Source organism: Hyposmocoma kahamanoa, unplaced genomic scaffold (genome assembly GCF_003589595.1).
Source record: "Hyposmocoma kahamanoa isolate Upper Pololo Valley unplaced genomic scaffold, ASM358959v1 93, whole genome shotgun sequence".
In the NCBI taxonomy this organism is placed as follows: domain Eukaryota; kingdom Metazoa; phylum Arthropoda; class Insecta; order Lepidoptera; family Cosmopterigidae; genus Hyposmocoma; species Hyposmocoma kahamanoa.
This window is the reverse complement of record NW_020654810.1, coordinates 20,026,412-20,053,412: the sequence shown is the minus strand read 5'-3', so window position 1 is coordinate 20,053,412 and position 27,001 is coordinate 20,026,412. Positions and strand designations below refer to the sequence as shown.

Sequence of the window (27,001 nt, the reverse complement as noted above, 5' to 3'; positions counted from 1 at the left end):
ACTCGAAAAAGGTAATTAAATGGCTTAACCGTAGAAAATTTTCGAACGCTAAAATGCCTTCTCGGGTAATCTAGAAATTTCTCAAAAATGTTGCCTTTACGTTTTAACAAAGAAGTATTATTATCGCTACAGCACTGCAAAGGCCTTCGAGTTTAATTTCAGAGTCGAGTTAATGATATACCTACAGGTGATAAGTGCGCGGATGTTCCGCGCGGAATTGCATTCAATGGATAACGAAATACATTCCATCAAACCAAACTAGAACCTTATGTATCAACAACTATCGCTCTCTTGTTTCTCTAACTTACTTTTTTTTTCTTTTCTTCAGCCCGCAGCAGTGGCGCAGTCGCAGCCCGTGGAGCTGCCGCCGCTGACGTCAGCACCCGCGCCGCACGCCGCGCTGTGCGCTGCTCCTCGCACCATCGTCATCCACCGCCCCGACGCCAGACACGGCTTCGGATTTATATTGAGACATTTTGTTGTCTATCCACCTTCTTCGCTGCAGGTATAATATTGTTTTATAAGAAATTATTGCAAAGACTACAAAGTAAAGGAGTTACCACACTTTTCGACACGGAATAATAATAAAACCAAAGAAACACATAAATTGCCTGATCTCAAACTAGGGAATTCCCTGTAATATCAGAACCAGAGCAATGGACTCCGGGGCACTATCTGGAACACTCAGACTAGAACCAATTTAGATAAGTTCATTTCTCAAATCGGTCCTACCGGGAATCGGACCTTCGCCTCCAGCGGCCACAATGCAAATAATTGGGTTACCGACGTCTGTTGTCAAAGAATCGCATTAATCCAATCAGAAAAAGCTTTAAATCCATGTAATAAAATTGAATAATTGAAACTTTATTATAAAAAAAACCGATCACAAAAATTCGTGGAATTACATTTATTTGCCAAGTTTTATTGAAATCGGTTACCGGAAAGTGCGCGAAACCGGATTCATCCCCTAGTTTGCCACCCTTAGAGGCGGAATATTTTCTTCAAATTTAAATGGGACCAATACTGAGATACCCTCTTACCAACAAAAAAGAATCATCAAAATCGGTTCACAAATTCGTGAGTTATCACATAACATACATACAATCCTTTATTTTGAAGTCGGTTAAAAAGACGTATTTTTCACGCCGCCGAGACATGCGACGTCTTTATCGCTCTTATTGCATAGAGATAAAAGTTTTTCTGTCCAGTTTAAGTCAATTCAGTATATTAACAAGTGTGGTGAATCCCTTAAACTACCTACGTGGTATTTATAATTATACCGTCATGAGAAGGGCAGAGGCCAACTCCTTTAAAGCTCTGTCCGGGTTACGATTCCTGGTAAATCATATTTACTAATGACATCTTAATTTGGTCGCGCACCAACTAAAGTGGTAATTATTTAAGTGTCGTCCGCAGAATTACTACTATTGTCTTGGTACTCATTCAGGTGATCCTCTTCAAACTAGGTAATTGATGATTTCCACGCTTTCATGTTCAATTTCATGCAATTCTTTTAACTGACGAAGGTTTCTCTAAGAAAGCGAGAATTATTTTTTGACGTGAACGTGACGGGTCGAACAAGCCGTCGTGATGTTAAGTGACTAGCCCGTCCATAGCAGTTGCAGTGCCACTCAGAGCACTAAATCGCTAAGATCTCGGGTATGCCGCCACAGCGCCAGTCACTCTGGGACATAAGTTGACAAGTCTCATGTTCCTGTAATTTGACCAGAACTCTTGCCCTTAAAAACTCGAAAGTAGTAATGCTCACATTACTACCTGGCGGCAGAAATAGGTAAGGTGGCAGTACTTCCCTGGGCGAACTCTTTCATAAAGAACTCTACTGCTATCAAGCGTAATTCAATGTAGTCGTACATTTTTCGAAACAACATCGATTGCCAGAAAATGTTTATCCTTACGCTGTTGACCAAATCCACATCTTTGCTAGAAATAGAATTCTTCATAAACACCGGTAACGATGTTTGAGATTGTATTCTTACATTAACCGACTTAAAGAAAAAGGAAGGTATCGATTGGGATTTCTGTTATTACTAAAGTAAATCTATGCTGTCAACTATATTCATATTTCCAAAATTTTGTTACTTCTGATTTCATTGGTGAGTTAAGCCTCTGTAAATAAATTGGTAACAAATAAATCATCATGAATATCCTTATTCTTCTAAGCGAATTGGCCTTGGATGGTGGACAAAATTGTTTTTCACTGAAGGTGTTTAACTTAACAACAGTGTAAAGATCAAAATATAAAAGCTCAGTGTGTCTGTCATTGGACACCACTTGATCAGTTAAGTCGCGTATTCCAGGAGCTATTCGAGGATGCCAGGCACCTGGCGGTGGGCGCGGTCAGCGCGCCCATGGACACGATCTTCGTGAGATCAGTACGGCCGGGCGGGCCGGCGGCGGCGGCAGGACTGCGCGTCGGGGACCGCGTGCTCGCCGTGAACGGGGAGCCCGTCGCCGGTGGCCGCGCCACTTACGCCAGGGTTGTGCAACTGGTGCAAAGAGAACCTCATACACTGAGGCTCACTGTTGTGCCTCGAGACCACGATCTTTTGCAAAGGGTAAGCTAACTTTATATTGTTTTTTTTAAACTAGTCTTTGCCTTAATGTTCCTTGCGGCGATGATTAACGATTATAGGAATTTAAATGATTCTAGAATATGCAGCGCGGAGGGTGTCTTTTCCAAACCTGTTTATCAAATTCAAATTTGAAAAAAGAAAACCTGAGATTTTCTTTCTGAACATTTGTGACTTAATATTCTTATATTCAATCATATGGAACTTCGTCATTGTAATAAAGAACTTTTCCACAGTATTTCAGTGAAGCGGCTTACCACCCCGATTCAAATCAGCGGACTGCAGAAATGCCAGCGCCGATCACAGAACACGAATCGCGGCTGTTCGACGCATACAGGCGCCCTAGGGCTGCACTGCCCGCCCCGCAAGCGCCAGGGAGGCACAGGGAAGAGCCAGAATATGCCAGTGTAGCTTCCATTGCACCTTCGAAATACGATGTCCCACGGTTGACAAGTGGTTCGCATTATCTGCTGCACGACAGGTAGGTGTTACAGTAACAAAGTTTCTATCCTTAATTATAATATATATAAATAAAGTGTTTGCGTTAATTAAACTTTCGACACGCCTACAACTAAGTGCACAGTCCAATAAAACAGATCTTGGCGTCGTTCGGACGCAAAAAATAAAATTTATTTCTTAAAAAAACCCGTTCGACTATTACATCCGAGTTTAAGTGAGATACTGAAAGGACAGATGTCATTAAATCATTCGTACCTTTTACCATTCCAGCAGGCGAGAATCAGATACGTCTCTACCCTCATCGGCAGCAGAAAGCAAAGACAGTCTCGGCTCGTTTGACTCCAACTCGACTCTAACCGGGCGCGAGCTCGACGACTCGATCATCCTCTCACGAATACGAAAAAGCCTCGAGCAAAAGGAGGCCTTCCTTCGACGGCCAAGCCAGCCGACAGGTTGGGTCACGCCAGATGCCCCACCTCCAATTAAACAAAAGGAATTCTATGCCAGACCGCAGAAATTACAGAAACCTGCATGGCCGCCACCTGCTACGTCTCCTCCTCTCACAGCTTCGCCACCTCCATCACTCCAACAACATGTTCAGGAACGAAAAGAAGACTGCTCAGCCAGTGTTGACAGTGGAACGTATAGCGGAACTTATACAGAGCTCAATGGAACCCACGACAAGAGCAGACTTAGACAGGACAAGAGCCAGTTCGTTTCCACATTGTCAAAGATACAAGAAGGGCCCATTCAGAGCACAAACGTCGGGACTGTCAGCAATGGTGGTAGTTCAGAGTTTAGAGACGAATTGTATCAGACACAGGCACAAATACATGATACCAGGTACGCAAGAATTCACGCTGTTTTTGTAGTAATTCTGTAATACTTTCTGTGCATTATCATGACTTGATAGTCATGATCGTCGGTACACGTCGACTACTGAACATTTTTTTATAATAACTGAGTGACGAGACGAACAAGTCGTGCGCGCCTGATAGTAAGCGACACGCCTGTCCATAACAGTTGCAGTACCATTCAGAGCTTTAAATTACGAATCACAAAACAAGATCTGATGGTCACTGCCACTGCGCCCGAAACCCTGAGACATAAGTTGACAAATCCCTGTAATTTCACCAGCAGCCTTAATCCTTCGAAACCAGAACGCAATAATGCTCACACTATTGCTTTGTGGCAGAAATAGGTAAGGGGGCAGTACTTCGCTCGACGATCTCTTTCACAAGGAGTTCTATTGCTACTAGAATTGCAATGACTTCCACAGCTTAGACTGTATCTAACGGCTCTCTATGGTACATACATATCTAGATGCGTACTAGAGTTTCCATTCGTCTGCAATAAACGTGTATTGTCTTTAACTCTTTTGTTCCTGACGAAATTTGCTAAATTATCAGCAGCTATTAAAAATTGAGGATGGTTTTCTTTTCTTATTCCAGATATCCAGTCCCAGAGTTACAACTGGTAACGGCTCGAACAAGACAGCTAGAAGAAGCGCGAGGAGGCGGCGAGCGGCGAACAGAAGTGGCGAGAAGCGAACTCGCTAGACTGTCAACAACGAGGCTCGAACCGAGCGTCGCGTTAAGGCGGAAGGAATTCGAATCCAAAGCAGCTAGGAGAGAGGCGAAATCGCTTGATGTGCAACCTCACCAAGGTAAAATTACTTACTTAGCTTACAAGTTGTAGTGCATACATTTATTTTATTACCTTTATCTTTAAGTGAAATTAGGATATATTAACCCTACTCAAACCTCACAAAGTATGTCTTACTTGTTCTCGTGCCCACGGTGTCCGACCAGCTGCACCCGCGAAGACCTTTTCAGTATGCCTGATAGTAAGCGACACGCCTATTCATAACAGTTGCAGTGCCACTTAGAGCTTCTTCGCAAAGATCTGAGCGACACTGCCACTGCGCCTGTCACCTTGAGAGTTGACAAGTCCCATGTGCCTGTAATTCCACTAGCACCCTTACCCTTCAAAAAACGGTGTTCCGTTTTTTGAAGGATAAAGGTGCTAGTAATAAATGTATGCAGAAATAGGGAAGGTGACAGTACTGCCTTGACGAACTCTTTCACAAGCTCTATCGCTACTAAACCTAAACCTAGACCTGCTAAAGGCAACGGACATGGGCATAGAGGTGGCCGCTTAATAGACTAAAGTAATATAACACCGGTTTGTTGTTGGTTTTTGTTATTGCTTTGCCAAGAAGAAGGAGATTAGCTTTATCGAAGCACCGGTGAGATATAAAAATGTGGTCTGCTTCTTGATCCTCTATTTCCTTATACGAGGCATGTCAATTAAATTTTAACATAGAATTTATTTTATTATCGCTATCAGTTTAATCAGTACAGGGAATAACAAGGGAGACAAGTAGATAGTATACCCAATAAAGTATCACTAGTAAATCAAATGGAATAGGTAGAGTTTATTTACCTAGACTTCGACGAACAGAGACAGAAAGAGGAGACTGCCTTGCATCTACATTTTTTGTCCCGGATTTTTTCGGGATTCTGGAAATCATTTAAATAGATAACGCAACATACTCTCCATGGTCGAACGGTTACAGTCCTGGACTGTTAAGCAGAGGCCCTGGGTTCGATTCCCAGGCCGGGAGAAAGGTGTATGGCCTACATTTATTTCTCTCGTGAATCGCACACCCGCGACACAGGGTTTCCCTAGTGTGGAACTATGAGTGTGCTGTGTTATTAAGTAGATTAAAAATTGAAGTTATTTGGGATAAGTAGTAGGTAGACTATATTTATTTAAACTTTGTGACGAGTTGCTGCAACCACCAATTTTTCGGAATATTTAAGAAAATTCCAACAAAAAAGTATTTAAAATTTTGATAAATATACTCTAATCCCAAAAAAATCCGGGACAAACAAATGTAGTCGTAAGGTAGTTTCCACTTTCTATCTCTGTTTATCGAAATTTAACTAAATCAACTCTACCTATCCCGATCACTGGCAATGTGTTAATAGATTACGTATATCAATAATTCATATAGTCCATTAATTAATTAATGCTCTGTACCAAGGCTGCGGCCGTGAAAGCGATAAGCGACGATTACGTTCGCGACTATATCTAAACCGGCTTAAGATAAGCAGTGTAGGTACCCAGGCCCAAGTAACGTGATCTCTAACAGCTAGATAAAGGTATTTGCAAATTACGTATGTATTATCACGCCTTTCTTCCCGTTGAGTAGGCGCGTTCCATGTTTTTCCACTTGCTACGACGCGGATTTTCCTTCTGTTATATAAATAACCAACTTAGCAAACACAATTGAACTAAACTCATCATCAACCCATTTATACATCCCACTGCTGGGAATGGGCCTCCTCTCGGGCAAGTGTCATAGTTTCCCAAAGTGGTCCCTACAACCCAGTGGGCGCTGAAGGATCCTAGCGTAGGGTAGGGGCCTCGGAACCAATTGGGGGACGTTGATGCTGTCCAGAGGGTGCTACCGCATTTAAAAAAAACACTTGAATTATCTGTATAAACTACACTAATATATATAATTATTTTTCCTTGATATTTTGAAGTTGATAAAATACATGTTTTAATTTATTTTTTGTGGTAGTGGGCGTTGAAATTTTTTTATCTTTCGTAAGTGGGCGGCGAGCTCAAAAAGTTTGGGAACCTATGAAATAGTCCGCCATGCTGACCTTATGCAAGTTGGAAACTTCATACGTTTTCCGAAGGTTGTAAACCTTCCCGGACGTGCATTTGTTCCTTCACTGAAAAACTCATGGCAAATATCAAATTAATTTCACACATAAATTTCTCCGTGGCCGAACGGTTACCATGCAGGACTGCCACGCAGAGGTCCCAGGTTCGATCCCCGGGCCGGGAGAAATATTTGTATGGCCTACATTTATTTCTCTCGTGAGTTCGGGTGTAATTTGTGGTTGTCCATGGCACCCGCGACACAGGGTTTTCGTAGTGCAGGGCTATGTTGAGTGTGTGCGTTATTATTAATTCCCAAAAAGCACTGCTAGCCATCGAGCCCGGATTCGAACCCACGGCCTTTGATTGAGAGGAGGTCGGTCAACCATTATACTACCACGGCTTTTTTAACTAAACTATAGAATCTTGAATAAAAATTGGATTCGTCCTAATTTAGCCTTTATTTTATATGATTTTTTCTTTTTTTTTTCAAAGTTTAATCTATAATGGGCCTGATACACTAAGCGAATACGCAAACTTGGTGTGTAATGATACAAGAGATTCGCTTATCATTTCGTACAGTCACTCACCATAGATAGATAAGCGCGTTTTGTTAGATCCTTGTATCATCGAATTAATATCAAGTAAACTTAAGCAACTGGTTGTATGACACACACGAGGTGCCTCTTTAGTGTTGAGTTGTAAATATTAGCCCATATAATGCGTAGTAATTGTCTTTTTTTCTCTGCGACCTAGTTAGGATTCTCGTGTCAAATTAAGAATTTGTGATAAAGAGTGACTGTACCTTTTGTCTACGGAAGTGTTGTAGTTGAAAATGAAGTTAACAAAAGAAACTAAATTTCGTTAAAATGATAAGATCGCTTTGATTGTGTGCTTGTGTGTTAGGCGTACTTGTGTTTCATAGAACATTTATAAGTTGTTAGTGACAACAGACGTTTTTGTGCAATAATTTGCAAAAAAAGAAGCTTATTTTGGAATTAGGAAAAATGTAAGCGTCAATTACATTATAACAAGTATATCAAACAGTATGCACTCAAAGGTACATTTTTCTTTTGCGTGTCGTACACAAGATAATGGTATCCAGTTGCATTAGTAATGTTATAGAACTACGTCAAAACAAAGCCGTGATACTAAAAACATTGTAGGTATGTGACAGATAAAAACCAGCCAACTCAAATAAAAATGCAATTTTTAAAGACATGGAGCATGAAGCGGCGGCGCTGGCACAAGCGGCGAGCCTGTCTGGCAACCAGCTCATGATCACCGGCAGCAAACACCTCCATTGCCCTCCTCCTGATGGATTCATCCCTGGTAAGTTGATATTTATAGTAAGAATTTAAAAGGAGAAACTTAAAACCAAGTGCTATTTTCCATTCTTTAGAGTAAAGACATTTGATACCGTACTTGATGTGTTTCGGTACTTAAAAGAGTAAATTCCGCGATTTATTCACTCATTTTCTATCTGCCTTCTGAATAAGTTTTAAAATTAAAAAAAAAACATTGCATTTGTACATTTGCGTGTGTTGGTGACTCTATACGCAATCGTCGTGTCATGTCGTAGTGTGACTAAGAATCGCTTTTCGGCTCACATGCTCATAGATAATGGAAAAAAACCCTTACAGTGTTTGCTTTTTTGTTTTATGTTTATGATTTTGTTTATGATTGTTCTCTTAGTTGTTTTTCGTGGCATGCTCGGTAGATGGCGCTCGCACTTTAAAGGCCCACGTGCAGACTATTCCTCGTTTCGATCAATCGTCACGATAATCGTATCGATTCATCATTTCGATCAGTCTGAAACGATGAATCGTGAAGACAAATGTTCGCGTATATGGGGGCTTTAAAAATAATTTAATTCACGGAATTTTTTGAAGCGACCTCTGTCGGCAACAACATTGTGAACTACTTACCAAAGACTGGTTGCTATATTGGTAAAAATCAACTGTATTAGGAGAGCCTATATGCAGCACTCATTCAAAGCACGACATCGACATTCAGTTTACACTCGTTCTTTGTCTGACTGTCATAATTAACATTTTGCAAAATTTTCAAGGCCATGTATTTTATGGTTAGCACTTCACATCTCGAGCTGTAGCTCGTGGCTAAATCTCATTATTAATTACATGTATTCATATATAAAAAAGTCGGAAATTAGTGGAGAGGCCGTTATTGAAAATTAAATAAATCGTACTCGATAACGACAAAAATGTCAGATACGACAGTAAGGAAAGAGATGGTAAAACCGTGCTAATTAATACTTTAAGGAATGTCTGCTTTGCAATCACAATGATGATGATGCGGTTTGAAGGATAGTGAACTGAACTAAAGGACATCCTTAACAAACATCTTTAAAAAATCAGCATGTCGTGTTCCGTATCTAAACAATTGTGTTGATAAAATGTTTTTTTTTTCCAGAATCAGATAAAGTTCAAATGAGAACAAGGTCAAATAGTACCGGAAGCGAAGGATTGCCCATTAGAAGACATCATGCCTCGGGTAATTTAATTTAAAAAGTTATTTTGTTAATACAACATTATTGTTTCTGGAGTTTCTTTTCATCACACTACTCGCACATTCTAGTGCACTTTGTGTCACATCACTTTGAGTGTTTAGTTTGCAATTGAGCTATTCACCGAAAAAAGGTAAGTATGTTAAGTTAGCTCAGTTTATCTAACTATTCATTCAAAACATGCTGCGTTTTCATTTGTCTCCAAGAAGATGGTAGATACAAGAAAAACACATCACTACCGACATTTGGGATTCAGAACAGAAGTACACACGGGTTTTTATGTGCTTTTTCTTATCTCGGTTTGTGATTTGCATATGCTTATTTGTGTATTTTTCGATCGTTGTGTAACGTTCCGTATTTTACCACAAGCAAATTAAAGATTAAGAAAATCTTGTCTCTACTATTCATCTGTTAACAATTTCACAACACAAGCTTATCTACACGCTTAAGACAGCGGGGTGTTAATGAAAACGCAACAGCAACCTGCAATAAAATGAGTAAAGAAAGCGAGGTTGGAAGCGTCTAATAGCAGTATTCGCTCCAAGATGGCAGTCACGCGAAGCGACGAATGGGGCTGAACAGGGAGCAAATGGAGGCGATGAATCGGGTGTCGCTGCCCGGCGCGCCGGCCGGGCCCGATGCGCCGGCGCGGCCGACGCAGCTGAGCCTAGCGCCGCCCTCGGCGTCCACGTCCACGGCGACCTCGCCTTCGCCTACGCCGAGCACTCCCGCCGATTCAGGTCCCCGTCCGCGCAAACGCACGCTCAACTTCTTTGCTTTCGCTCCCTCTCGCCGCGCCGCCCCTGCGCTAATCGACATGACACACTAGCCCGTAACACGACATTCATTTCCAGTAACTGCTCGATATGGAATAAGATGCACTTTTACTAGAAATTAACAAAATCAATTACAAACGTAGCTGTCAGTGGCGATGAGTTCATATAACACGAGTTTCGTCTGCTTTGATCGTAGATTAATCTTAGCATAAAAACATTAATAACAATACCGTACAAATCCCAGTTGTTTCGTACAAAACAAAACGCCTAAAAATGTTCTTCGGCAATGTAATCCGGCCTATAGCAGTTTCCTAAACTTCATTAAATTTGCACCTGTCTATTTCACTTCAGTGAAAAACTATATATTCCGTCTTATATTTCACGCACCTATTAAAAAATAAAATATAATTGAATGCATGCCAGTCTGAAAACAAGGGTTAGCAAATTAGAAACGCACAGGTGCAATCGCGTCTTTCAACTAAAAATTCTTAAATAGCAAAACTTTAATGTGTGTTTATTTGGAAATTACGGTTTCTTCGTTGATTCATTATTTAATTACCTGCAACAGTATTTAAGTTTTAATAATAAAAATGTAGAAATTTGTACAGGATATTACTTTGGTTGGATAGAGAATTTACATAAAATACTATAGAGTTTTTTGTAATTTAAATATACTACAGACATTTATTCTCCTAATTGTTCTAGATATTGTACGAAAAATTTCTTGAATTACAGCATTTTCTGTGTCTATATCAGTTTACCTATTTCAAATATGCGCCCTTTGCTACTGGTAGCTCTATCATGGGCTCATAGTCTATTAAAGTATTGTAGAAAATTTTTCAAATCCATATTGTTTTGTCATTTCAAACTTGATTCACAAATGTTCCTCCATGAATATTATGGCAAAATAATCGAATGTAGGCATGGTTGGTAACGAGATTTACATACCATAGATGCATACACCAGTACCTGAGATATAGTTATTCTATATAACAATAAAATGTTTACCTTACTAACAGAGCACAAAACGCCACAAACCATGCATGTCCAAATAACAAATACTTTCCAATCACTGTCCTTTATTTACTTGACATTGGTTTTAAAGTATCAAAGAGAGGGAGCGATCTTTACCTAACTTTCATGTCTAACCACGGAATGCGATGTGCGCTTCTAGGTGTGCTACTAACGCCGACTAACCGCCCTTGTGCATCGATGTCTAATTATTAACATAAATAATTTCTTTGTATGGAATTTTTGATGATAATGATGTGATTATTTTTAACAGGTTTTGCTGATGATCTGGTGACTAGAAGACAGAAGAAGGATGCTCAACTTGGTGGTAAGTATTTTTATTCATATGTAAGTGAATAACAATGGAATGCGTACGAGACAGACAAACGTACATTTTAAATATGTATATTTTTTATTTAATAATTATGTTTTTAAGCATATTTGTGTGTTACTTTGCTGTATAATGGTGCCGAGTGAAGACTCGGCTATTTGTATTTGCGTCAGTTGACCACCATGTGTTGATAGCATGTTTGACAAAGTATTTGCTTTGTTTGGCTATTCACACAGCAAACACCAAACTAGCGTTACCGCGCGTTGTTCGGTTTTTTACGCTCATCAAAGGAGCCAAATACACAAATACGCAAATAAACCGTCCACTCTATGTTCATATTTCGACCCCTCCTACTTAAAGTACCGTATGTCGAAAGTGCCAAGTTTACAGGGAAGCGTTTTAAAGTTCTGAATTCATTAAAATGGGCATAACACGTGAATTTGGCATTTCTCAGTTTTATTCGGGAACGAGTTTTAAAGTAAGGAGCTTTGCCGAATACAACTGAGAAATGCTAAAGTCACGTGCTATGCACATTTCAGTAAATTCAGAACTTTGAAACGAACGCTCCCCTGTAAACTTGGCAATTTCGACATACGATACTTTACGAAGGAAGAGTCGATTTATTAACTTCTTATTTGGCTCCGTATGTAGACGGTCATATCAGTGTTTGAAATGTTTGTCTGTACGTCAAATGTTTTTCCAAGTACATCAAACACCCACAATTTAAACAAATATTTAACTTTGCGGAATTTAATGCTTTATGTTTAAACAACTTTTAATAACGATTGTACAATTTAGTATTTCTATTGCAGAGGAAGAACGAGCCATGCGAAGGGTATCGTACTTGAAGGCTACGTGGGGCGACAGATTGCACTTAGAGAGTGACGTGGAACCGGAGATTGATCACCACGCTTTGAGAAGGTGCGACCTAATCTTTCTGGCTGCCTGTCTATTTATTAAACTTCTCTAATTTTTGAGGTCACTTGTTTCTGTAATTTCGTTCGCAAACAAGTCTATTTCCATTGTTCGTCCGACATCCAACCGAAACGATTACTGTCAAATGAGTAATACTTGACATTGTGTTTCGATTTGGTCGAGTATTACTTATTTGACAGTAATTGTTTCGAACGGAAAACGGGATTTGACACATTACTCGTTGAAATTTCTAGTACCTACGACTGACACGACAATTTAATAAAATATTGGCAAAACATAAGGAATAAAATGGCAATAATATTAGAACTCCTTGTGAAGGAATTTGTCCAGGACAGTACTGCCAACATACCTATTTCTGCTGCCAAGCAGTAATGTGAGCTTTGAAGGATAGGGCAGAGGCAGTGCCCCTCAGCGTGCTGATTTTGATTCAAATCAGAATGGAACCGATCGGGTAGTCTCGAAATCAGACGGGTTTCTGAGCGAGAGTATAAACCTGATTCCTACTATATGTTTCTATTTTGTGAGTTAAATCAACTATTGTTCATGTCATGTCAAAAGTTTCGGATCGGCTAGTTGTGAATCACAATAATGCGCCTCGACTCGGAAAAAACGCAGTTTCCGATCGGGAGAGGCAATTAAAATCAAGCTGCTGGTGTTTGCAATTTAAAGATCTGAGTTTCAATACAACTCTTATGGATAGGCGTGCCGCTCACTACCTGTTCTTACCTTCAATTTATATTTTTTATTATTTCTTTAATATTATTATTTTTAAGTATGCAGAAACAAATGACACTCATTTTCTAGGTGCCCTAGTCTATTCAGTAGAAATGTTCGAGTAGAAATCGTGCTAGTACTGTGTCCCTGTAGAATTTTCCATTGACAAATGAATCTTGTTCGTAAAGCACTACGTCTCTTATGTCTATGTTACGTACCTATGTTGTAGATAGACTGACCACATGTGAATTGCCCCCTGTTTATGCCAGTAGTGGATTGTAAGTGTCTGACATTTCACATGGGTATCTAACACAAAATCTTATATCACTTTATGGCAACTATATTGACGGTTACCAAGCTTTATAGTCATAGTAATCGATACATATATCATGTATTTGCGATAAAGCGATGATACTTACTAGAAAATGTGAAATTTACTAACGGGGCGACTAAAATTGGGGTTGTACAATAAATACAGTGCCCACCGCAAGTGGCGCCCTCCTCGGTTCACCGACGACATAACGCCGCTGCTCCGCATATTCGACCCGTCCGCGAACCTCCCCGCCCGCGCCCGGTATGTCGCATGACGCGATAAATGGAGCTTTCAACAATTTGTGTGCAAACAGTTCCAATTTGCGATAACAGACGGCGCTAGTTTTAAACACATAGGAAATTTGTAGTTCCTATGAAAGCCTTTGCACTGCATTTTGCCTAATTTCAGTTAAATGGCTAAGGAATTTGAATTTTATTTAAATATATGTCAAGTAAGTACTAAATCGTCACAAAAATTAAACGAAGAAACATTCACGTAACTTTAAAATTAAAATGTAACATAATAACGAAAACTTTGGACAAGAAGTCAACAAAACCAATATAAAAGTCTGGTCAAAGATTGTTATCCCTTAACATTTCATCAAATGCATGGTGTAGAGTATGTCATACGTTTGCATGTACCTCAATGTATTAAACGATATGTGCTAGTGTTATAGGAACTTATGTAGAACTTTTATGTGTTGAGCATGTTTGTTGTATGTATTTGAATCTTATCTTATTATTAGTAATTAATATGTTGTTGTATTATTGAGCAAGTTACTATGTACTAAGTTACTATGTCAATGATAGTATGTACAGATGTGGTTTCCAATTTTAACTTTAAAGTTTTAAATATTCGCAAAACATTTTTTCTAAATATGCAATTTAAATTTAGGAAATATTTTATTTTGGTGTATATATTGGTGTAACTTTCAGAAGTTATTGCGTAAATTTTTTTAAGAAAGTGTTATAAGTAATAACACTTAAGAATTTGAAAGTATTTACCCACGAACCACATTACTGCTCTGAGCTCTATTATAGTCCCATAGTGGGTCACTGCTCATATCCGTATATATTTATTTGGTGTACGAGCTACTTTACGTAAGTATTTTTAAATTTTTCTTCTTGCATCTCAATAATTAATTTCTGTATGTCCAACAGCCAAGACGAAAAAAGCGAAGAAGGTGCTTCAGAAAGCGCTGTGGAAGCTGTCGAAGGCGATGTGCAGGGCAATGTGCAGATCAAGATGGTGGTTAGTAACGGAAAGGTAAATATTTGCTTTCACTGTTAAATAAATCTGATTGTTCCCTAAAGAAATTCATAATCAGATAGTTAATGATAAAATGTTTTTTTAATTTTTTTGAAATTTTTATACCTTTGTGAGAAGATTCAAACGAAATTTTCAAGATGATACCAGCAACAACAATCCTCTAATTTTTGTGCCTATACATCCTATACATGCAATCGTTAACTACAGAGTTGACTACATACCTTATATTATACGGTTTTGACAATCTGTTGACATTTCTATAAATTTTGTAACAAATTACATGTTCTAAATTAATACAAAGATGCTTAGAAAAAATTCGAACCATTCCAGACGCTATGCCAACTAAGCCACGGAACGAACCAGCGGACCTTACGAACTTTTCTATGTGCTTGTTGTCGGATCTTTATTCGATTTTTAACGACTTATTTGCCGTAGCGCCATCTGTGAGAAATCAAATCTTATGAAAAAAGTACTTCTTCACCCATTCACACAGTTTGGTGCCTTTACAGCTACCGACACTGGCAAGAGATGTTGCTTTTTAATTGTAATTAAGTTTTTATTAAACGTTAGATGTTTCACCGCCATGATATTCAATTATTTTTTGTCAAATTACTCCACTAATTTGTTATAATTATTAGTATAAAGATCGAACACTTAGAAAAAATTCCATCGATTCGGCCGGATTCGAACCAACGTCTCCCAGCAAACCAATTTTATGTTCGAATTTAAAACCGGTATGCACGTTTTCCCGTCATTTCACATGGTGCCTTGAAATCAAAGAGACAATGGCGATAATCTACAGTAGGTATTTTTATGTGTGGTTTTGTTTTAGCGAGCAAGCGACCGATCGTGGAAACAAGTCTGGGCGGTGCTACATAGAACCAAGCTGTATCTGTATCGGCATCATCCAAGTCAGGTAGGTGTAACTTATTCATAACTGAAGTCTAGAATTTGTTCAATAATGTTATTAATTTGAATGTTTTAATTTCTATGTCATGTTTGGAGAATACCTCCAACTCCTAAAACACAGATTTCTTTTTGACCTATATTAGGGTTATATGATTAAAAAGGCATGTTGTAACTATAATTGTGTTGAACCACCTTGAATTTCTTTTTTACTTACGGTGAAACCTGTTTTAGTATATGTACGAAATAAATTGAAATAATATAAAGTTTTTTCTATCGGTATTATTCTTCAATGTAATGTAATGTACCAGACAATCACACCAATTGCGTGGTCTCAAGCTAGGGAATTCCCTGTACTAGGAGTACCAGAACCACGAAATTCCTTCTGAGGCATTGCCCAGAACACCAGAACCAATTTAGAAAAGTCAATTACCTAAATTGGTCCTACCGGAAATCGAACCTGCGACCTCCTCATCGTGTGCCCACAGTGCAAACCGCTCACCACAAGGTCATCGATGACCACTGTAGCCAGTAACAGCGGTTTAATTCGCGTTAACGAATTTAAGCAAATATCGAAGTATCAGAATTTTTCTTCATATTTTACCGAGTAAATTACCAATCTATATACAATGCCAAAAAACGGCTAGAAGCCTCTTAAAATGCAAAGATATTTATTCCAATCGATTGAATGGAACCCTTCGGCCTTCGTGGAATCTCTTGGCCCATTTTATTTGCATCGCAGGGTAGCCTTGACGTGTCGATCTATAGCTATATTTACGTAGATTTTAGTGAAGTGACAGCTTTATACTGGTTTAGTTATAAATGGTAGATAAAATAAAATTTTGTTTTTCAAAAACATCCACCCGTCACCACTGCTGCCTACATGCGCACCCCATATAATGGAGTGTCGAAATCCGAAATGTAGCGCTTTTGGTAAACGCAACAAATTAAAAAGAATAACGTACGAAAGAAGTCTGAAATATCGGTTTTCGTGTCAATTAGCATTTTGTCGTATTTGGATTGAGGCAAAAGACATAATATATGGCTGGTGCTACGTAATCACGTTATTTTTTTTTATGTTTATTGTCACTTTTCCCAATAATTACTTTTTGAGTTTCTTCGTTTTATTATTATTGAGTTTGGTATACGAGTATTGTAATGACTAAATAAGAAGAAAATTTACATATGGGAGCGTATAGGGTCAAGAGCTTGACATCTCGTCAATTAAGATATAAATTCAGCTCTAAACCGCTTGTGGTAAGAACGGTTCAAAGCCTAAAGTATCTAGTTTGATGTGCTCTTGTACTATAATCAATATTTGGTATAACACAACATTTTAAATAGTTTATAGTAGAATATCATGTTTTACATTTCTCATATATATTCTTTCTTTTGCACACACTTATAGCGCCGCACTAGGGAAACCCTGTATCGCGGGTGCCATGGACACACACATAGACAAACACAAATTACACCCAAACTCACGAGATAAATAAAGGAAGGCCCATACTAATATTCCTCCAGGCCCGAGAATCGAAGCCGGGACCTCTGCGTGGCAGTCCAGCATGATAACCATTAGGCCACGGAGGCAATCTATTTTGTAAAAACACTCTAGCTTCAGATATCTACAAAGGTACCTGACTGAGTAACTTCATAAGTTTCTCACAGGTGCGTTGACGGCCGTTCAAACCCGACATAAAGACTTCGTAAGGTCTGTTAACTGTCTCTCTGTAGTGCATTTGGTTAAGAGCGGTGGCCCTGCATGGCAACAGACTCTGGTTCGAAGAAATTTTTTTATTGTTCTATTTTTGCATTAATAATACCAAATTTTTATTGTAACATACATGGTGCTTATAACATCATCATACATACATAAGTTGATGCCCATGTCCCACAGGAGGGGTAGGCAGAGACCACGTCATCATGAGTAAAAACAAAAGAACTTGTCATATTTTAACTTTCTATACGAACATACCTAGTTTCACATCACTAGGCGTGTACTATGTACACTATTAGGTAAATATTTTGTACGCTAGTAGTAATGGAATATTGTTTTTGTGGTGAATACCATGTTTGCGTCTATTATGACCTATTCCTATTATTATAATGGTCACTTGACTGTTGCCTTGAGTATTATCTAAAGTATCAAAAATAATTACTACAGAAATAATATTACCACATATACTTGTATTTGATACATTGATACATCGACTGTGAACTGGCAACCGGTACCATCTCAGTTTTGTAAAGATTTCACTTTTTTTACCATTTTATAATATTTCATACTCCGCAGCGTTGCAAGAAATTTCATCTCAGATACATTTAATTTTGGCGCCAGAATCAACTTCATTCAACTTGTACTAACTTCTAACCAAATGCTATATAAATGACGGAAACAATTCTTTTTGTCATCCTGTAAAATTGTCAAAATTGAGATAGTATCTTTTATTCACAGTCGATATACTATCTAGTAAAAGGTAGTATATTTCACTTGGTGCCGGTGCCGCGCCTTTGGGCATCGCGCCAAGAAGGCTTTCATCATTTCGCCTTAGATGGCTTATTTGATGCATTTTATTACGTAACTACTAGTTACACAATTTAATAATATTGTTCGAAATTAAATGATGGAGAAATCTTTTTGTAATATCAAGGTAATTCGTATTATAAAGGAAAGATAATAAAATTTTATTTGAACTTGACCTCTTTAATAATTGGGATTGGGTTAGATTGCTAAAGATGTACTGGCGTTTTGTGTTAACAAACTGTATTGCACTTTACTGGTGACCCAAAAGGTTGAACGCTAGGTGCGGAGATCCCAGGTTCGACACTCAGGAAGCTAATAAATAAATAAATTTCTTTATTTCCCCTACAAAAATGTTGCAGCAGAACGTTAGATTTATTATTTGTACAAAGTTTGTGGTGGCTGAAGCCTAAACTAGGATATCCTGTGATTTAGGTCACCACGTGATATAATATATAAACGTGGAGGAAAGAAAGAAAACTGTTTACAGCCCTATATGGGAAACAACCTTTTTTAAATTAGTTCATTTAATCTTAAACGTTACAAACAGGTTATATAATATAATAATAGAAATAAAAATAACTGTAATAAGCAAACAGTTCCATTATATGTAAATTAATTAGGTAAATAGGCATTCCTAACACACAAAGTCAGGTTAAAAAGACCGTAGAGTTCAGATAAAATCGACAAAATGCGAGATCGTAATACCGTGACTAGTCTATAAGTAAGGTCATACTCACGCCACTAACCTATTTAAAAATATTAATATAATAATAATTACAAAACCAACAGACAATCGGCTAAAATGCATCTATTACATTATATAAACAAAAAAAAATTTGTCAATAACATTTCCTATATTAATTAAATTTTTATTGAATTGATATTCAATTATTTATATGTATGTATGCAAGAAGACGTCGGTTCGAATCCGACCGGATCGAAGGAATTTTTTCTGAGTGTTCGATCTTTGTATTAATAATTATAACAAACATTTCCTATCTTACTTCACTGCTAATAATAATAATAATAATAATCTTTATTTCTCTCTTACAACGTTATCCTATAAATAGGGCCATAGCAGTTGCAGTGCCACTCAGAACTTTAAATTGCAAACATTTCAGGGGTACTACCACTGCGCCCGTCACCCTGAGATGTAAGTTGACAAGTCACATGTGGCTGTAATTTCACTAACACTCTTACCCTTCAAAACCGGAACACAGTAATGCAGACATACTGCTTGTCGGCAGAGATAGGTAAAGTGACACTTCTCTGGACGAACTCTTTCACAAGGAGCTCTACGGCTACTGGCACATCTCGGGGGTTCATTTTCTCGGGGGTCAATTTAATTGCTCTGGTCTGGTACCTATAGTCCAGGGAATTCCCTAATTTGAGATCAAATGATTAGTATGATTGATTAGTACATTATTATATATTGTCATTGTTATTTACGTCCCAATGTACAAGATACCTTTAAGGAGAGTGTCTCCGAACTCTTGTCCATCTTAACGACGTTCTACTTGAAGACGTTAAAATAAGTTATAATAAACGGTATAACATCGTTATTTACAACATAGTAAACACGTTATTTCCGCATTCTAATGAATTTAACCGTTGCAATTATCAAAATTGTAAGCATGTACCGCATACCGACTCTTGCGCACCTGGCCCATATCGCCCTTGTATTAACCCATAGCGCGCTATGTCCAACCAACTGTGACATCACAGGTAACTTGGCATGTTGGAACCCAGTTGCCTTATCAATATTCCTATCTTTACCTTATTTGCATAGATATAAAGGCCGTTCTATAGTTAATTAAAGGCAGTGTAAATTGATGTTGTCTTTATTTTAAGAAGTTGATATTATCTGTAATGTAGGCGCCTTATGGCAGCTATTCTTTTTTTGTTTAGTAACTGTGAAGGCATATTCATAAATATTATTTTTAAATGGTTATAGCTGTTTGCAAAAAATGAAGGTGGTAATACCAGCCTTCTTCTTTTATATATTTAAGAGCTAGGCTTTTGTCGACGGAGTAATCACCAACCTTTTCAGCGCCTTGACTTTGAATTCATTAAACAACACTAGATGTTTCTCTTATCTGATCTAAATGAACTACGTCTAGGTGTTCTCTTACATCTCTTTCCTTGTAAGAAAACAGAAAACTGGAGGAATCAGTTGGACAGAGAAAAAACCAATAAGTAGGTTATAATTTATCGAGTTCTTAGGTTTTCGCAATTGTTACACATAGGAAATGAAACTATTTTTCCGGATTTAAATCGCGTATATTTGTTTTTTCAAACAAACCGACGTTTCGGGCCCTTTACAGGTCCCATGGTCACGGTTGACTGAGGTGGTACAGTCTTCAACCAGTTATGTCTAATATTAATGCAAACCACCCTATTTTTTCACTATAGTTACAATAGTTATTAATTAAATACCTTATTTTTAATTTTACAAAGAAAACATTCCTTTATTTCATAATTTACGCTACATTAAGTTTTACAAATTATTTTATTGAATGAATTTTTATTAAGTTAATAATAAATTAAACTTATTAATTAATTAAACTAGCTAGATGGCGTAGCATCTGGCACGGTTTGCTAGAATACGTTGGTTCTAGTCGAACCGGATCGAAGTATTTTTTTCTTAGTGTTCCATCTTCGTATTAATAATTATAAGTAACTAGTGGAGTAATTTCACAAAATTATTGAATATCGTAGTGGTCATATATGGTGACATTTCAATAAACTTAAAATAATCATAATATCGCAACACACTCGTAGCCCCGCTCTAGGGAAACCCTGTGACGCGGGTGCCTTGGACCACACCTAGACAACCACAAACCATAACCACAAACTCACGAGAGAAATAAAGTAGGCCGTAAACATATTTCTCTCAGCCTGGAAATTGAACCCAGGACCTCTGCGTGGCAGTCCAGCGCGGTAACCGTTCGGCCATGGAGGCAGTTAAAGTTAAAAAAAATGCAATTATTAAAGAGATATCTCTAGTCAGCTGCCGGTAGCTGTAAAGGTTGCTGACTAAAGAAATAGATTTCTCACAGATGGCGCTACGGCAAAAAAGTAATTAAAAACTAAAAACAAAGATCTGCAACAAGTACACGCTGGTTCGTTCCGTGGCTTAGTTAGTTACATAGAGTCTGGCACGGTTTGCTAGAGGCAGTTGATTCGAATCCAGCCGGATCGAAGATATTTTGTCTAAGTGAGCGACCTTTGTAATAATTAATAATTATAAGAAACTAGTGGAGTAATTTCACAAAAAATATTGATATACAATAATGTTTGTGGTCAAATATCGACTAATTCACTAATATTAAAAAATGTATACATTAAGTTGGTGTTAAGAATAGTGTACGAAAAGAGAAGTTTATTAGAGACAATAAAGAACCGAAAGGAAATATGATTGGGGATCTCGTACGTTACGATATGTTAGAGGCAGAAAAGATCTATACTTGGTGATTGAGATGTTAGTATATTGGCTGACACAACTTAACTAGTTGAAGGGGAGACTAACGCACGAAGTAACCTTTTACTGTAATGTTAAGTAAAAACATCTTGAAAATAACCTGTATGTTAAACCTTCTTCAATTGAAGAACATAATCCGCTTAAGCCTAGTGAAAGGGATTACGGATTAAGTGGATTAGGGCTCTTCCTATTCATTTGTAGATCTCGCAGATGACAAAATCTGTGCGAAATTAAAATCTTTCCCTCTTCAGTGGGCGCCAATGATACGCGCTTACAAAATACACCAGTTTCTTAACTGGTGTATTTTCGGCCACAACGACCTTTTCCAAGTCGCTGTAAATGTCAACGCTGTGGCAAATAAAAGTCCTCTCTGTGCCACGTTTGTTTAATATTGCGTCTGTTAATAACTCGCAAAAGTAAGGTCCTTTTGTAGATAAAATTGATCATAAAACGCTTCCTCTTTTTTGAGCTATAAAATTTCTATTATCTTGACGTGTTCTTTCTTAGTGTTCTTATCGTGAACATAAAATACGGATATTTTGACTATTTTTTTAAAGACACGCCTCCCAAAGTTTTATATTATATATAGTCCCATTTGGCACTTACGAAAAAATTTTAAAGATAATAATTTAGAAATTAGTTAAAAAATAGTTGTTTGGTTTGTTACTTTTTTTATTTATTGATTACTTACCATGACATTTCTACAAATAACTTTCTCCCAAATATAGTAATATTTTATCGCGAGAGTTTGGTTAATATTACGTCCCATAAACTGACTCAGCTACCCAAAGGCAGCTTTCAATATTAACCTATATTTTATGTAACAAATATTAATTCATGAAAATTGTATTTAAAAAATAATATGACTTTAATCAAAATTGTAATTTACCGCCATTACGATACTATGATGTAGAATGTACCACTGATAATATAGAAATTTAGATCTTTAAAAATCAAATTTAACAAGATCCTAAATTTCACTACAAAATGTCTTCGTTTCCGAGAACTATATCCCGTAACTTCTTATTAATCCGACATTTCTTCATACATGAGCAACACACGAAATCCGTAACAAATAACAATTTTAATCCTATTCCTCTTGAAATAAGGATTTAATTTTACTGACCAGGTTTCAGGAAGACATTCCAGATGAATAGATTTAGAATTTCTAAGAAACCAAGTTGTATTTCAAGGAGTTTATATTAAAACTTACAACTGTAGTTTGAACTAAATAACTTTAAATACCTACTGTAATTTCCAACCCGCCTATTTCAATCGAAAGTTATTAATGCTCAATAGCAATCAACAATAGCATGAATTTTGTTATGCAAAACCCAGAGGCGTGCACTAAAAAGAAATTGTGATTAAAATAAACAAGATATTAACGGGCTTTACATATACATTCGTATAGCGCGTGATACGGCAATCGTGCGCGTGTAAAGTCGCTGGAAGGATGCGCGCAAGCCTGCGCCTTTACACGGACTCTTTCCGTTGTAACAAAAACAAACACGAGCAATCGTGCGCCAAAGAACGTTAAAAAGTTTCAAATATCGCTCAATCGCGTACTATTATGCGTGTGGGCGCTGTCTTAGGATGATAATATAACTTGTTTCCTTCTGAATCTAACACGCACAATGATTAGAACATCATTTTTTTTTTCGGATTTACATCTCTTGTCTGTCCGTTGTGACCATGGGACCTCCCATGATTAATTAATCAAAACATTAAACTTATTATTTATAATTGATGTTGCAATCACTAAACATTACATTTTAACACCTGTTCTCTGGACTCAGAACTTTGTTTTGCTTTAAAAAAACAAATATAGGCAATTTAGATCCGAAAAAGAAAAGTTATATTTCCTATGTGTAACAAACAATTTCTAAACTTAAGAACTCGATATTATATAACAACAATTTTAATGAATGCAACATCAAATATAAGTAATAAATTTAATAATGTTTTGATTAATTCAATCAAGTCTTAAAGTCCATTTTTTTCAGTGATACTTGTGCTATAGCAAAATACCTATTTTTAACAAAATACCTATTTAGCTCTGGGTTTATCTTATCAAATATCTATAATATTTTTACGACTTTAACACTAAAAAAGTTTCTTTAAAAAAAATCCAGTCACAGTGACGTCAAATAGTGCTAAGAAGCTGTTCGTATTTATTTGTTGTGACAGGATAATAAATAGTGTTGTGCCTCGTTATCTCTAGTGCTGTTACTCCCACTCGCTCACATCCTATCCTACGTTAATGTGAACGCCTTAGGGTATAGGGAATCGTGTTATAAAACAGTTAAGCTGGGCTGTTTTAAGTAGATGTTATCATCTTATCATTATTATTTAGGTATACTTAATTAGCTAACACAAATTAATCAATATTTATATACATAAATATCTCGAGTCTTAACTACACACATTTATGTATGTGTACATTACGAGAATATCGATTCTTTTTATGTACATTTAAAGATAACCGACGATGTATAGAGAAGAAAATTTCATAAAAAAAATGTTTAACTGTTTTATTTTTCTACAAACTAAACTATTTAATTATATCAAAATTTAAAGAATTCTGAAGTTTTATGTGATAAGTAATGGTTTTGTCCAATCCAAACTTTAAATAGTTTGTGATTTTTGTGCAACAAATATCGAGTTTTAGCGAAATTGAAATTGTACGCGAATAAGTTATTACCGCAAGCACGTCTTGCCAAGGTTACATTATATTGAATTCTTTAAATTCGACTGTAGTGTATGTGAGTAGAGTCCAATTTCGTGCAAAGGCTATTTTTTGTTCTACACTTACGTGTTGAAGTTGTTGATGGTTTTAATCGTTTATCCCGAGGCGTCCTCTTACCATTTCAGACTTAAAATATGAAAATTACTGTAGATATTTATTTGCTTATTGATTGCAGTACATTTGGCATGCGTTCAAGTATTTTTTCATTATTCTAAATGTACTATTTCGTATGTAGCTGATAGATATGAGCTTCGATTAACTTTTACCAATAATGGTTTTTAAAAATAAATGCTGCACAAACCGAACAGCTTTGAAATGTTTTTGTTTTCTTTTTCGTATTTCATATCAATTTTTTATTATATTTAGTAGGAAAAATGTGACGTTCCATTTTACGCACTTGTAAATGAAAATTGCTACAAATATTGATGTTTACATTTTGCAATTTTATTGCCGTCTGCGCGTCCGTTTTATAGATTCCAGTAATCATTTAGTTTTACAAGTACACTAGAAGAAAAACTATGTGAACTGTTTTTCGAAATGGAAGATTCGAGACAAATTATTAGTTTCTTAAGTAATGGTTCAATTTTTAATTACATTTTCCATTGTCATTTTCCACTTTATTATAATTTGAAAGGAAAACAAGAACAAAAAATACGACGGACATAACGCTATCTATAATAGGTATCTACAAAGGATCGTAGCTAACGCTAATGGCTAATATTGTACCAATTTTTGTGTTTTTTGCAATAATTAGTTAGTATGATTATTACATACCCATTTTAATTAGATTATTAATCAAGATACATATACATAGTGAGTGTATGAAGTTGGCGCCAGAATTTACGTCACTAAGTCTGGACTACAATTTTAATACCAGTAAAGTTCCATGTGAAAGAGTTCGTCCAGAAAAGCACTGCCACCACCACTATTTCTATCGCCAAGCAGTAATGTATTACTGTGTTTCGGTGACTTGTCAAATTATGTCTCATGGTGACGGGGGTAGTGGCACTGCCTCACATTTTTGTCATTTAAAACTCTTGAATAGCCCTGCAACTGTGATGGATAGGCGTGTCGCTTATCACCAGGCGCACGACTTGTTCGCTCCTCACTTGGTATCATAAATAATTCAATTACAAAAAAAATAACAACAAAAGTAAGAACTTTTGTAATACACGTATTTAAAGGTATCGTACTTCCCTACGTTCGAATTCACACAATACCTAAGTAACATTATGTTCAATTTCAAAAGCCATAAAACATAATTTGTTCATTTTCCAAACTACAAAAGTTTCTATTGCTTTAACAAAAACTTCGTAGACATCTAAAACTTAGATACTTAAATTAGTACATTATATATTTGACCCAGCATTTGCTTTAGCCAACGTTCCACAAATAGCGATATATCGTGGGAATATTACGAGATTAAAACCATTTAACGTGTAATTAGTGATTTAGTGCTTACGCGCGCAAATTTACCGTGAAATGGATCGTCGCACGCGATTGCATCTATGAACTACTGCGATTACTGCGTAAAATCGTGCTGTTTTCGTGTTAAGGCTGGGTATTTCAACGTAAGCCTACATTTTAGGAGATGAGGTGAAGGCGGACCTCCCCCCCTTGCGTCCCGCAATCCGCGCGCTGTAAATTAAAAATGTGATGAGAAGGTGGTGGAAAAAATTTGACACAGAATCGAAGTCGACAAGCGCCCGATGGCGACTGACGGGGCAGCGTATGTCGCGGCGCGTCGTTAACTGCTGGGCAATTTTCAAATTTTGAGATAAATGTGAATTTAATAACTACAGGGCTTCGACATTTTGCAGGTTTTCTGACAATTATCTCCATATAAAAATTATCTACGAAGTTACATATTTGAATCTTAAATTCGTTTTAGATTTTTATTTTACCCTGTTTTCAGGATTTTATGTAGTCGGGTGAAGTATTCTATCGTGTAATATTTCAGCACATTCTTTGGACAAATATTCTTATTCTCAAAATAGGACAAGCGACACTTTTGGGTCATACTGAGTTATATAATTATACCGTTGGAATCGGAAATGTTAGCTGATTCGAATGGTATATATAATTCTATATGACTGATTTTGCCTTTCAAGCGTCGATATATTTTTTGTGAGATCGTTATTTAATGGTAAATACCTAAACCATTTGTTCTAGCAAAACAGTTTTTCACAGCGTCACTCGCCATAATGAAAGGCACCTAGTGCCTAGATTATAATAATAATGACCTCGGTGACCTAACGGTTTGCACTGCGGGCGTTAAATGTGGAGAGGTCCCGGGTCCAATTCACGGTAGGACCGATCGAGGATTTTTTTTATTATGTTTCTGGATGTTCTAAGTAGTGCTTCAGAGTGAATTCCATTGCTCTGGTACTCATAGCACAGGGAGTTTGAGATCAAATAAGTAGTGTGGTTGTTTGGCACATTATTATTATATTTGACCAAACACCAATGGACGTACATATGTCCATATATTCAAAGAAATTATATACATTTAAAGCGCTTCATAGCTGTTATAGACCTTTTTTTTTTCGATACCTTTAATTCGATATTTGAATGTCGACTCTAAACGGGATTCTCATTAATCGCTTTCGGACTTTTCGGTCTGTCAAAAAATTATTAAATAAAATAAATGATTACTTTATATTCAGGAAATTATGATCAAATTAAAAATATAATACCTTTATATAGAATATAGAATATTTTCTTCAAATGTAATTGAGA

The 27,001-nt window shown here is 37.0% G+C and overlaps 1 protein-coding gene across 7 annotated transcripts in view; it reads left to right on the top strand.

Annotated features, from left to right (window-relative positions):
* LOC113237110 (rho GTPase-activating protein 21-B) overlaps nucleotides 1-27,001 on the top strand; it is a 580,603-nt gene that overhangs the window by 436,038 nt on the left and 117,564 nt on the right. For 2 of the 7 annotated variants that reach the window (XM_026473383.1, XM_026473390.1), the window contains exons 3-15: nucleotides 329-505; nucleotides 2,319-2,576; nucleotides 2,828-3,072; nucleotides 3,321-3,893; nucleotides 4,502-4,716; nucleotides 7,947-8,060; nucleotides 9,162-9,242; nucleotides 9,801-9,995; nucleotides 11,317-11,370; nucleotides 12,186-12,294; nucleotides 13,502-13,597; nucleotides 14,497-14,602; nucleotides 15,438-15,521. In XM_026473383.1, coding sequence (XP_026329168.1) covers nucleotides 329-505; nucleotides 2,319-2,576; nucleotides 2,828-3,072; nucleotides 3,321-3,893; nucleotides 4,502-4,716; nucleotides 7,947-8,060; nucleotides 9,162-9,242; nucleotides 9,801-9,995; nucleotides 11,317-11,370; nucleotides 12,186-12,294; nucleotides 13,502-13,597; nucleotides 14,497-14,602; nucleotides 15,438-15,521 — 2,307 coding nt within the window. The remainder of the gene's footprint in view (nucleotides 1-328; nucleotides 506-2,318; nucleotides 2,577-2,827; nucleotides 3,073-3,320; nucleotides 3,894-4,501; nucleotides 4,717-7,946; nucleotides 8,061-9,161; nucleotides 9,243-9,800; nucleotides 9,996-11,316; nucleotides 11,371-12,185; nucleotides 12,295-13,501; nucleotides 13,598-14,496; nucleotides 14,603-15,437; nucleotides 15,522-27,001) is intronic. The other 5 variants (XM_026473384.1, XM_026473389.1, XM_026473387.1 and 2 more) reach the window with 5 other exon arrangements.